This window comes from Mesocricetus auratus, unplaced genomic scaffold (genome assembly GCF_017639785.1).
Source record: "Mesocricetus auratus isolate SY011 unplaced genomic scaffold, BCM_Maur_2.0 Super-Scaffold_100007, whole genome shotgun sequence".
Taxonomy (NCBI): domain Eukaryota; kingdom Metazoa; phylum Chordata; class Mammalia; order Rodentia; family Cricetidae; genus Mesocricetus; species Mesocricetus auratus.
The window spans coordinates 49,550,833-49,563,049 of NW_024429191.1; the positions used below are offsets into that span (position 1 = coordinate 49,550,833).

The window sequence follows — 12,217 nt, forward strand, 5'->3', positions numbered from 1 at the left end:
AAACCCTTTGTGTGTTCAGTGATGTGGGCACATCACTGTATGTGACCTTGGCCTTTCTATAGTCCAGTGGTTCTCAACCTTCCTAATGCTGTGACCCTTTAATACAGTTCCTCATGTTGTGGTGACCCCCAACCATAAAATTATTTGGTTGCTACTTCATAACTGTAATTTTGTTGCTGCTATGAATCATAATGTAAATATCTCATATATGACCCCTGTGAGGGTCACGACCCACAGATTGAGAATCATTGTTGTAGCCCTCCTGCCTCAGGCTGTCAAGTGCTGGGATTACAGGCAGGAGCCACCATGCCTAGCTGTCCTTTGTTGTCTTGAGACAAGGTCTCGTCATGTTGTCAAGATTATCATGCACTCACTGTCCTCCTGCCCCAGTGTTAGGATTATAGGCACGTGCCACTATGTCTGCAAACATCAGGGTTTTAATCAACTATAGCTCAATAGTCAACAACAGGATGGTCTCTAAATGTAGCACTCAGCTTCACTGGTAAGAATTAATGTTCATTTCTTCACTTGGGTAGCACATATACTTAAGGTGGAATGATAGAGAGATTAGCATGATTCCCGATCAAGGATGACATTCAAATTCACGAAGCAGTCCATGTTTTTAAATTTTATTAATTTTTATTTAAATTAAAATAATCTTATTTTACATACCAATTCCAGTTCCCTCTACCTCCCATCCTCACACTCCCCCCCCACCAGTCCCCCATGCTACCCCTCATCCACTTCTCAGGGAGGGTGAGGCCTTCCATGGGGGATCATCAAAGTCTGTCACATCATTTAGGCAGGACCTAGGCCCTCCCCCATGTATCTAGGCTGAGAGAGTATCCCTCCATAGGGAATGGGCCCATTTGTGCACTAGGGATAAATACTGGTTCCACTGCCAGAGGCCCCATAGACTGCCCAGGCCCCCAACTGACACCCACGTTCAGGGGGCCTGGTTCAGTCCTGTGCTGGTTCCCCAGCTGTCAGTTGGGGGTCGGTGAGCTCCCACTTGCTCAGGGTTTCTCTAACATGGTCTTGACCCATTTACTCCTCCCTCCTCCCTCCCTACAACTGAATTCCAGGAGTTTGGCTTGGTGCTTAGCTGTGAATCTCTGCTTCTGCTTGGCATTCCATATTTTTAAAAGAAAAAAAAAAGAATTAATGTCCATGTGAGTGAGAAGATATATAATCACTGGATCAGGTGCTCACCTCGTGTCCAGTCTTAAGGTCCTTCTCACTGAGGATAGCATGCTGAGGGGCACAGTAGGGAGAATAAGAGCTCTTGGAAAGGCATGGAGGACAAGGTAGATAAGTTGTCTCGGAACTGAAAAGGTTTGGCACGGGGCTGGAGAGATGGCTCAGAGGTTAAGAGCACTGACTGCTCTTCCTGGGGTCCTGAGTTCAATTCCCAGCAACCACATGGTGGCTCACAACCATCTATAATGAGATCTGGTGCCCTTTTCTGGCCTGCAGGCAGATATGCAGACAGAACACTGTATACATAATAAATAAATCAATCTTTAAAAAAAAAAAGGTTTGCACACATAGTGTGGGGCCTCTTCAGCTCAACACAGCTAAGGGCCTTCTGATGGTAGAAGTCAGTAACAATAGAAAAACATGGGTGGCTGCGTCTCATGCAAGAGTGAGGCTCTCCATCCCTGGGTGCTCAGCTGCTGCCATTGTCGCTTAGGAGGGCCACCTCCCTGGTGGCAAGTTGCCTAGATGTCTCCTGCAGTTCTCTGTGGCCCTCTCTTGTCTCTGATCGGTTCTGTCTTAGCCTCCTTCTCCTTTTCTCTCTTCCAGGTCTGAAGGTGGGAGAGGGGAATCCTGGAGGCGCTCTGCCGGCTGTGTCGTCTCCTCTGGCCCCAGCTTCACCCTCATCTCCTCCTCCACACAATGGGGAGTTGGAGCCTTCCTTCTCCCCCAGTGCTGAGCCCCAGATTGGGCCTGAGGAGGCCATGGAGAGGCTGCAGGTGGGGAGTGAAGCGAGCACTGGCAGGGGTGATGGTCTGGGCGCTGCTCCAACTGCATTTTTTCAAGGCTGAAGTGGAGGAAGGACTCTCAAGAGTATAGTCATCTCTGTGGTAGGTGTTGGTCCAGGGCTGTCCTGAACGTGCCTTCTGTCTGTCCTGATGTCCCCAGGAGACAGAGAAGATTATCGCCGAGCTGAATGAGACTTGGGAGGAAAAGCTCCGTAAGACGGAAGCCCTGAGAATGGAGAGGTATGAGGGCCAGGGCGCACATCTGGCACCTTAGCAGGGAAAGGGCGTGGGCAGCAGCCATGAGGTTGACATTTGTCTTTCCCTTGCTCACAGAGAAGCGTTGCTGGCCGAGATGGGCGTAGCTGTCCGGGAGGATGGTGGTACTGTGGGTGTCTTCTCTCCAAAAAAGGTGTGTGAGGGATTGGGCAAAGAGGCCTAAGGAGCTCTCTAGATACCTGAAGAAGAGGGTTGGATGTGGTATGGTGGAAGCCCTAACCCTAATCCCTTGCTTCTGTGCCTCTGACTTGTTCCTTCATCATCTTTTTCCCATTCCCTGCTTTCTGCCTGTATCACATAGTCAGGTAGATTACATGCTTGTGGCCCACTACTGATGGGTCCATTGAAGATGACAGTCCCTACCTAGAGGAACCTCAAAGCTGCATAAAACCTAGCTCCTTACATGTATGTGTATAGGAGTACATGTGCAGAATTAGTCTCCTGGCTTCTTTAGGAGAGAGGAAGAGGGCCTGGGAAACTCAGGTGCTGTGCATGTGCTATCTAGTTGAAAATTTAACTGAGCCGGACTTGGTGGCACACACCTTTAATCTCAGCACTGGGGAGGCAGAGGCAGGTGGAGCTATGTGATTTCAAGGCCAGCCTGGTCTACAGAGTCAGTTCCAGGACAGCTAGGACTGACTCTGTTACATAGAGAAATCCTGTCTTGAAAAAAACAAAAGAAGTTGTGGGTTTTTTTGTTTTGAGAAAGGGTTTCTTTGTGTAGCTCTGGCTTTCCTGGAGCTTGCTTTGTCCACCAGGCTGACCTTGAACTCATAGAGATCTGCCTGCCTCTGCCTCCTGCATGCTGGGATTACAGAAAAGTACGTTTTAGAAGGCTAACTATGGAAGATGATTGGAAAAAAGATGGAGGAGTAAATGTGACCTTGGTTGGAAGTGCAGGAGGGTTGGTCTTCATTGGACGCATCTGTACATATGACCTAGAAATGCAGCCCCTGGATTGCTCAGGAAGGTAGTTTGCAAATGGGGCTTGAAAAATGGACAAGACTTGGGTAGAGAGTGGTAGGGATAACAGGCTAAACAGGCAGAAAGCATGTTAGGCTACATGGGACTTGCTGGTGCCTGACAGGTAGTATGTGTGTGGCAGAGCTTTGCTGAAGAGGAGGGAAGCAAGGCAAGCCTGGTCAGGGTCTAGGCTGGGCGGTGGTGGCGCACGCCTTTAATCTCAGCATTTGGGAGACAGGCAGGCAGAGGTCTGGGTTGGAGGCCAGCCTGGTCTACATGGTAAGTTCCAGGACAGCCTGGGCTACACAGAGAAACCCTGCCTCAAAAATGATAGATAGATAGATAGATAGATAGATAGATAGATAGATAGAAAGAAAGAAAGAAAATTTTTTAAGAAGTGTGGTCAGGCCCAAATGGGCACAGAAATAATACTTAAAGCACTTTACCAACTGGCATGAAACTGATTAGGAGGAACACTGGCAATAAAAAGTCATCGTAGCTGCCAGATGTGGTAGTACAGTCTATGATCTCAGACCTGAGGGATGGGTGGCCCAGGTAGGAGGAGCTCAAGCTCAGGGGCAGCATGGGCTACATAGTGAGTTTAAAATTAGTGTGCGCTTTATAGTGAGATCCTGTCTCAAAGAAATAAAAATAAAAAATAAAGGCTGGCGGGGCATGGTAACACATGATGCCTTTAATCCCAGCACTTTGTGAGTTCAAGGCCAGCTTGGTCTATGTAGTGAGTTTCACACTAGTCAGAGCTATGCAGTGAGACCATGTTTTTTTTTTTTTTTTTTTTAAAAGAAGGCTGGAGTTCTATGTCAGTGTATGCCTAGCATACTCAATGCCCTCAGTAGGAAAGAGTGAGAGTTAGAGATTGGGGGGTGGGGGTGGAGACGACACACAGCACACATACTTACAAAAAACAAGCCGGCATAGCTGGCTGGTATGTGTTGATGGAGCAGGATGTGGAAGCCATTTTGAGCAGAGCAGGAACTTCCAGTCCCACCAGGAAACCAACCTGGCCTGTCTGGTACATGGTGCAGAACAGGCTGGGATGAGGCCCTGACTCAGAGCTAGTCAGTAGAGGCCCTGCAAAGAGGTGGTACCACTGGAAAGGGGCTTGCTTTGTTGTGAGGTCAAAACTATCTAGAAAATTCCGAAAGCGGAACTCACTGAGCTTTAATTATGCATTTGCATTCGCATACAACCTTACTGATTTTTGAGATTTATTTTTATTTACTTTTTTTTAAAAATGTGTTGTGGATGTTTTGCCTGTATGTGTGCCGTGTGTATGCAGTGCCCGAAGAGTGTTGGGTCCCTGTGGGGCAGGAGTTAAGGAGGGTTGTGAATAACCACGTGGGTGCTGGGAATCTGAGGCGCAGTCAGTGCTCTTTAACAGTTGAACCATCTCTCCAGCCCGGTCTCATTGCCTCACTCCTTTTTATTACACTTGTGCTTGTGTGTGAGCAAGCATCTTTGCCTGCTGAGCCATCTTGTTGATCCTGTCCTTCCCCTTACATTTACAAACTTTTATTATTGTGTGTGGGCATGCACAGAATGCATGCCACTGTGCTCACACAGAGGTCAGTAACAGCTCCATGAGGCGTGTCTCTCTCCTTCCACCATCCACGGCGTTCTTGTTTCCTGTCTGTTGTAATAAAGCACCAGAGGGAGGGGAGGGGTTTGCTCAGCCTGCAGTTCCAGGTTATGGTCCATCATTTCGGGGAAGTCACATCATCCACATCCACATCCACAGCGAGGAGCAGAGGCAGCGAGTGTATCCCTAGCAGGAATGTGATCCAGATAATTCCTCATTCGGACTCTTCCTAGGTGACTCTGGGTGTGCCAAGCTGACAGTTAAAACTAACCAGCACTCCTGGGTGCAGGGGCTCGAACTTGGGTTGCCAGACTTGGACAGCAAGCAGCTTTACCCACTGAGCCTCTCACTGGCCCTAGCTTCATTCTTTGAACCACGTGGTTGCATACCTTTCCGTTTTAAAGGGTACTCACTTTATCTCCTGAAGTCAGAGTACTCTGTGGGATGAAGGCAATCTACGTAAGTAAGTTTTCTACTGGTAGGCATTTAATTTTTTTTTTTACATTCTCTGATACTGTAAATGATACTACAATGAGCCGTCTTATAGATAGGTGTTAAAAGTTGGGCATGGTGGTACGTGCCCATACTCTCAACACTCAGAGGACTCGGCAGGAGAGTTGTCAGGAGTTTCAGGTCAGCTAGACCTTATCCTCTCCCTTGTCCTCCAAACAAGAGATTATTATCTATAAAAATAGACTCTTGGGAGTAGGTATTTAGACTAGGCTGGTTTTGGATTCACAGAAATCCACCTGCCTTTGTCTCCTGAATACTGGGATTAAAAATGTGTGGCACTGGCCTGACTATTTTATTTTTATTCTTTTTTTTTTTTTTTTTTTTTTGGTTTTTATGAGACAGGGTTTCTCTGTATTGTTTCAGAGGCTATCGGTCCAGCCCGGCCTCGAACTCACAGAGATCCGCCTGCCTCTGCCTCCCGAGTGCTGGGAGTAAAGGCGTGCGCCACCACCGCCCGGCTTTATTCATTTTTTTTATAGTGCTGGAGATTGAACCCATGACCTTAATATGCTAGTGTGTGTGTGTGTGTGTGTGTGTGTGTGTGTGTGTGTGTGTGTGTGTGTGTGTGTGTGGCTGGTCTTGAACTCACAGAGATCCTCCTGCCTCTGCCTCCCAGGTGCTGGGATTAAAGGCATACACCACCACCGCCCGGCCTTCCACCTAATTTTTTTGAGACAGGGCTTCTGGGTAAATGTGGAGCTCACCAATTATTTAGACTGGCAGGCCAGGCACCCTAAGGATCCACTTGCTTCTCTCTCAACAAAGTGCTGGCATTACAGGCACACTCTGCTGCCCCTGGTTTTACATGGTTGTTGGCGATCCAAGCTCAGTTCCTCATGCTTGCATGTCAAACAGGGTTACTGACCAAGCTGTCCTTCCCACCCTGCTTCTTCTTATTCCCCACCTCAGAATCGCTAAGCAGTTCAGATTGGCCTTTGTCTTTTTTTCTTTTTTAATTCTTTAGTACCTTTATATTCTTATTTTTAGATATGTTTCAGATATTTATTTTAGATATTTTTGAGACAGAGACTCAGTAATACTATAGCTCAGGCCGGCCTGGAAGTCACCGTGTAGTCCAGGCTGCTTCAAGACAGTAGTCTGCCTTCCTTAGTTTCCCAAATTCTGGGTTACAGACATGAGTTACCACACCCAGCGGTGGTTTTAACATTCTCATCTAGAGACTGGCTAGGTGGCTTAGCAGGTAAAGGCACTTGCCACCAAGCCTGAGGACGGAGCCTGTGACCCACAAAGGAGGAGAGAACTGACTTTGACCTTCACATAAGCACTGAGGTACTACCTAGTGCACCCTCATCTAACTAATTAATTAATAAACATGTGTGGATAAAAGTAAATTTTGATCTATATCACTGAGGTGCTCTCTGAAGATTATCGCCAGGCTAGTTTATACTCTAAGAGCAATCTGTAAAAGGACCCCTTTCCCTCCACTACTCTGAATCCTCACCCTTGCTTTTTGTTGTTGTTTTTTCGTTTTTTGTTTTTTTTTTGTTTGTTTGTTTTTTCTGTTTCATGTAGCTCAGGTCAGACTTGAACTTGCTATAGCCCAGGTTGATCTTGAACTCACTGTGTAGTGTAGTTAATGTTGGTGTCAATACCTGATCCTTCTTCAGCTTGCTGAGAGACTTACTGGCAGAACGGGTTTGGTAGGACTGGCTATAGCATAGGAATGATTAGGTAAAAGCTCGGTAAAGCTGCAGTTTGTCTTGGATAAAGACTGTTAGGGAAAGCCTCCTCTTGCTGGGACCCCTGTTACCAAGCCCAAGGACTTCCTAAATCAGTGATTTTCGAATCTGAGCTTCCTTCTTAAGGGCTAATGTCTGGGGAATCTGGGGAGAGGAACTCCCTACGTCAACTGGCACTGATTGGCTCCTTGCTTATCTGCTTGATATCCTAGGCTTCTAGATAAGGTTTCATTTGAACAAAGAGTTCCTGGGCTGAGCAGAAATTGAAAAGCACTGCCCCAAATCATGTCCCCTCTCCCTAGGGATAGATCACTTTCTGCTTCCAGGGCCCATCAGTGTCTGCCAGGCCCAGGACGGGTTTGACACTGCAGTGTGGGAAGGAGACACGAGTGTCCCTTGAGGCAGTTTTGGCAGCAGCTGTGAGATGCCTCGGGAGAAGCGGCAGGTACTCTGGTTGCAGTCCTGGGCTCACACTACAGAGTGGACCCGGACAGGCTTGGCCCTCTACTCCTAGCTATTTTCCTTCTGGGCCCCGTGCTTTTTGGTCTCCATGCTTTGCCATACTGTTTCCTTCTACACGCCAGTGCTCTCCTAGTTCCCCGAGACCCACCCCATGCTGCCTTTCCCACAAAGCTCTCCAAAGCGGGGAGCTCCCCTAGCTGCCCTTTGTTTCTCTTTGCATGTGAGTTGCTGCAGAGCAGGGCAATAGTCAACTCCCTGGGAACAAATCAATGAGCAGATAATCAAGGCAGGGTGTGAGAAAGTCAACAGTTTCTACGAGGCACTCACTGCCCCATTTATTTATTTGTTGACACAGGGCCTCCCTATGTAGCTTTAGATGGCCTAGAACTCACTGTGTAGACCAGGCTGGCCTCCAGCTCAGAGATCCACTTGCCTCTTCCTCCTGAGTGCTGGGATTAAAGACATGCCCATGCCCAGGTCATGCTTCCCATTTGTAATGAGTGGTGTTTCCACACCAAGTCTTGCCTCCTCGAGTTGGCTCTGACTTCCTGACAGGACAGCCAACCATGAGTGTATCTGACTCATCCCCATTCCATCCTGAACCTCCTTGAGGTGAGTTAGCAAGCTTGTAGAATGGAGGCTTCCTTGGCTGGAGGGCTTAGGAGAGCTCCATGGAAGTGGCATCTGAGACAGACCCAGAAGGACGTGCAGTAAATGATTTTGCAGGTGGGAGTGGGGGTGGGGTGGTAAATCGGCTGTGCTGGGGAATGGGAATATGGCAGGGATAACCCTCAGCAGTCGGGTGCAGAAGGCCTCTTTCTGGAGTGTTCAGCAGTATACTGGGCAGGAGTATAGACTTGGGGAAAAGACCCTCAAAAGAGGCTTGGACGTGTGGGATGGGACTCTGCTGTGCAGGAGGCCCAGGTAAGCCAGAGTAAAGCAGAGCTCAAGTCAGATGGGACTGTCAACTGCGAGGTCTTTGGGAAAACAGTGACATGGCCCACAGTAGTGTGGATGGGAGGCTGGAAAACCCTGAAGTCATGCAGCCGAGGAGCAGGGAGGTGCAGGCCCAGGCAGCAGCCGCATGGCAGGGCCTTTTCCTGGGGGGCATAGAAGAGTGTGGGGGGAACAAGTTCAGTGTGTACCCAGAGGCACGCACTTGGGGAGGCCAGCGGTGACGTAAGAAAGGCATGATCGGTGCTATGGATGCAGGGAGCGGCTGCATCTCCAGCACAAAGCAGCATAATGATCAGCCAAGTGTTTAGGGTCGATTTTATACTGAGATAGCCAGAGGCCAAGAAATGGTTGGGTGTCTTTGGTCAGGGAAGCTGTGGACAGGGACAGGTGTAGGAGTAAGTGATCCTGCCTTTAGGCCCAAGGAAGGGACGTGGCTAGGGTAGATGAAGAGTCTGTTGCTGCAAGAAACACATTTTCATTGTTTATAGACAGGATCATGCCATGTACCCCATCCTGTCCTGGATGTCACCCTTTTGCCTCTGCCTCCAGAGTGCTGGGATTAAAGGTGTGTGCCACCACTGCCGGGCCATGGCTCAACTCTTGATTTTAAAATGGAAAATGACACTTGTTTTTTCCTTTTTTAATTTATTTATTCCTATTTTACATGCATTGGTATTTTACCTACATGTGTGTCTGTGTGAGGATGTCAGGTCTTGGAGTTACAGACAGCTATGAGCAGCCATGTGGGTGCTGGGAATTGAACCTGGGTCCTCTGGAAGAGCAGTTAGTGTTCTTTTTTTTTTTTTTTTTTTTTTTGAGGCAGGGTTTCTCCGAGGCTTTTGGAGGCTGTCCTGGGCAGTTAGTGTTCTTAACCACTGAGCCGTCTCTCCAGACACTTGGTTTTTAAATTTTAAAGTAATTTAAAAAGGTGGGGTGTACCAGTCTCCTGACCTCGCCCCTTCTCTTACTCTCGGGGCGTTGAAGTTTGCGGCAGGAAGTGATGGGTAGGAAGCACACAAAGCAAATGGCGGTGCGGGTGGAGGCCAGGACTTGTAGTCAGGAGTCTGTGGTGCCGAGGCGCCTGCAGAGAGACAGGCTTCAGCGTGGGCTAGTGGCTGGAGGGAGGGGTAGGTGGTGAAGATGGCTTCCAGCCTGGATGTGAGGAGAAGAGGCTTGTGTGAGAGCTGGGAACCAGAGATGCTCCTCAGGGCAGGATGGCGGGCGGAGAGCTCCCGTACAGTGCCAGCAGGATGAGCAGCGGCCAGTGCCGAAACCAGAGAGATGTCCTCTCCTGCTCCTCCACTCCCTTCTTCTCTGTGGCCGCTCTTGCTGGATATTATGAGCCTCTGGCCCTGACCACCTCTCCCCCTTTACCCACAGACTCCCCACCTGGTAAATCTGAATGAGGACCCCTTGATGTCTGAGTGTCTCCTCTACCACATCAAAGATGGTGTCACGAGGTAAATACATTTAGTAGTCTTCAGGGTGGCCTCCCCTGCAGGGTGTGACTGCAGAAGGACTGACACACTGGTCATCGTGACTCTCTTTGGTGGCCCCTGGAGATACTCCGGGGCTTTGGACAGCTGCCTCCCTGATTGCTCTTTCAGCTTTCTTTTCTTCTCAGAGATTTTATTTTTATTTATGCATGTGTGTGTCCGTGTCAGTGAGTGCCACATGTGTGCAGGTGTGTCTACAGAGACCAAAAGAGGTGTTGGCTCCCCTGGGGCTGGAGCTATGGGTGGTTGTGAGCTGCCTGACATGGGTACTGGGAACCAAAGCTAGGTCCTCTGTAAGAGCGGTCCATCTCCCCACCCCACCCCCTTTCTGAGACAGGGTCTTGCTTTGTGGTCCAGCCTAACTCAAATTTGAAATCCTCATGTCTTAGCCTCCCAGGCATTGAGATCATAGGTGCATGCCTAACTTCTGTCCCATCTTGATAAACTGTTGAGGGAGGCCCGCTGATCAGCCACCAGTCTTCCTTCATTTGGTGAAGGGCTGGTGCTTCTTGGCACTATGGTGGGGATGGCTCCTGGGGGCGTGTTTACTGGGGCAGAAGAACGGATGGGAAACAGACTGCTGCTTCCTTAGCCGCTAACACCATTGCTGAGATCCCGAGGAAGGGAAAAGGAAACCTTGCCTGGCCCCATGCTGTTGAGGGCCCGTACCCACATTGTAGATCCAGGACTGGCCAGGTGGTTTGAATAGCTGTTGCTAACCAAACCCCAGGGCTCAAAACCTCCTATAGTTAAAGGTGGAAGGATGCCCATCCACATCAGGCTGGCATTTCCCCTTTGCTGCATAATGTGCAGATGTGGGACATGGTCTTAAAGATCAGGGATGTCTGGGCTCAAATCCCAGCTCCTTTATTGCTTATCTGGGTGATCTTGGCAAGTTCCCCTCCCTGAACCCCCGTTTTCTTGTCTATGACATGAGAATGACACTTGTCATGGAGTCAGATGAGCTGGCGGTGCTCAGGAGGCGCTTGGCAGCTACTGAACGTGCTTAGAAAGTGTTGGCCTTTGCACCCACAGGGTTGGCCAGGTGGATGTGGACATCAAGTTGACTGGACAGTTCATCCGGGAGCAACACTGTGTCTTCCGCAGCATCCCGCAGCCTGATGGAGAAGGTAATGGCTGGGAGGCGAAAGTGGAGTGGCTAACGTAGATGTGGGGGGGGGGTCTTGTGTTCCACACAGAGTCCTGAGCCCAGTACTGGGAAATGAGCCATAAAGGGAAGGGTGCAGCCTCTCCCTCTGAGCTCTGAGCTCTAGGGTAAGCAGTGTGTGGATGGGGGGCTGACTCCATGCTTGACTGGAGAGCAAATGGAGTCTTGAGACACAAGTCCACGTTTCTGAACACTAGAGAGGGAGCTGGGTGATAAGGAAATAGACATATTACCTTCCTTGATTCTTTGTTTTTCTTCCCTTTTTCTTTAGAGAGCACTGTGGTTATTGTGTTTGAAACCTATACTTGTTTCAATGGGAAATCTAAATGTTGACAAAGGTTTCTGAGAAGTAAAGGACATAGGTGTCTCTGTGGTTCCAAAGCTTTCGGGACCTTCGACCCTTACTATAATGGTAAAGGTTTTAAGAATCCCAGGCTCTAGTCAGGCGTGGTGTCACATGTCTTTAATCCCAGCATTTAGGGAAACAGAGGCAGGAGAATCTCTGCAAGTTTGAGGCCAGCGACATCTACTTAGCAAGTCTCAGGACAGTCAGGGCTACAAAGAGAGACCTGTCTTAGAAAAAGAAAAGAAAGAAAGAAAGAGAGAAAGAAAGAAAGAAAGAAAGAAAGAAAGAAAGGAAGAAAGCCAAACAAAAAAGAATCCCAGGTTCTGAGGGCAACTGTTCGACATGGTAACAAAACATTGTCTGGTTTAGAGTGTTTGCTTTATGCTGTTGGGGACTGAACCCGGAGCCTCACCTGTGTGCCCGCTGGCCAAGTCCTGAGCCCTGTGCACTACCAGTGAGTCCTTAGCCTCAGTGCATTTTCTGTTTGCCTTGGGTTCTGTGTAGGCCAGATTGACCTTGAACTCCTAACCCACCAGCCTCCTAAAGGCTCTCTAGCTGGCTTTCAGCACTTTTATGTGCAAGGTGTGTGTGTGTGTGTGTGCTTATGTGTGTAAGGTGTGTTCATATTGAGGCCAGAGTTGACATTAGCTGTCATTTTTCCACTTTTTTTTTTTTTTTTTGAGACAGGGTCTGACAGTGACAAACTCACTGATGTAGCTAGACTGGGTGGCCAGTGGGCCCCAAAGAGCCA

The 12,217-nt window shown here is 48.8% G+C and overlaps 1 protein-coding gene and 1 non-coding gene across 2 annotated transcripts in view; both read left to right on the forward strand.

Moving 5' to 3' along the window:
• The window catches only part of Kif1c (kinesin family member 1C), a 28,439-nt gene that overhangs the window by 7,100 nt on the left and 9,122 nt on the right, over positions 1 to 12,217 (forward strand). Inside the window, exons 14-18 of the mRNA XM_013111736.3 lie at positions 1,807 to 1,976; positions 2,146 to 2,225; positions 2,319 to 2,394; positions 9,837 to 9,916; positions 10,988 to 11,082. Of these exons, the coding sequence (XP_012967190.2) occupies positions 1,807 to 1,976; positions 2,146 to 2,225; positions 2,319 to 2,394; positions 9,837 to 9,916; positions 10,988 to 11,082 (501 nt within the window). The remainder of the gene's footprint in view (positions 1 to 1,806; positions 1,977 to 2,145; positions 2,226 to 2,318; positions 2,395 to 9,836; positions 9,917 to 10,987; positions 11,083 to 12,217) is intronic.
• On the forward strand, positions 515 to 624 carry LOC121141627. The gene has a single exon (XR_005878597.1). It is a non-coding gene; the product is annotated as a U6 spliceosomal RNA (small nuclear RNA).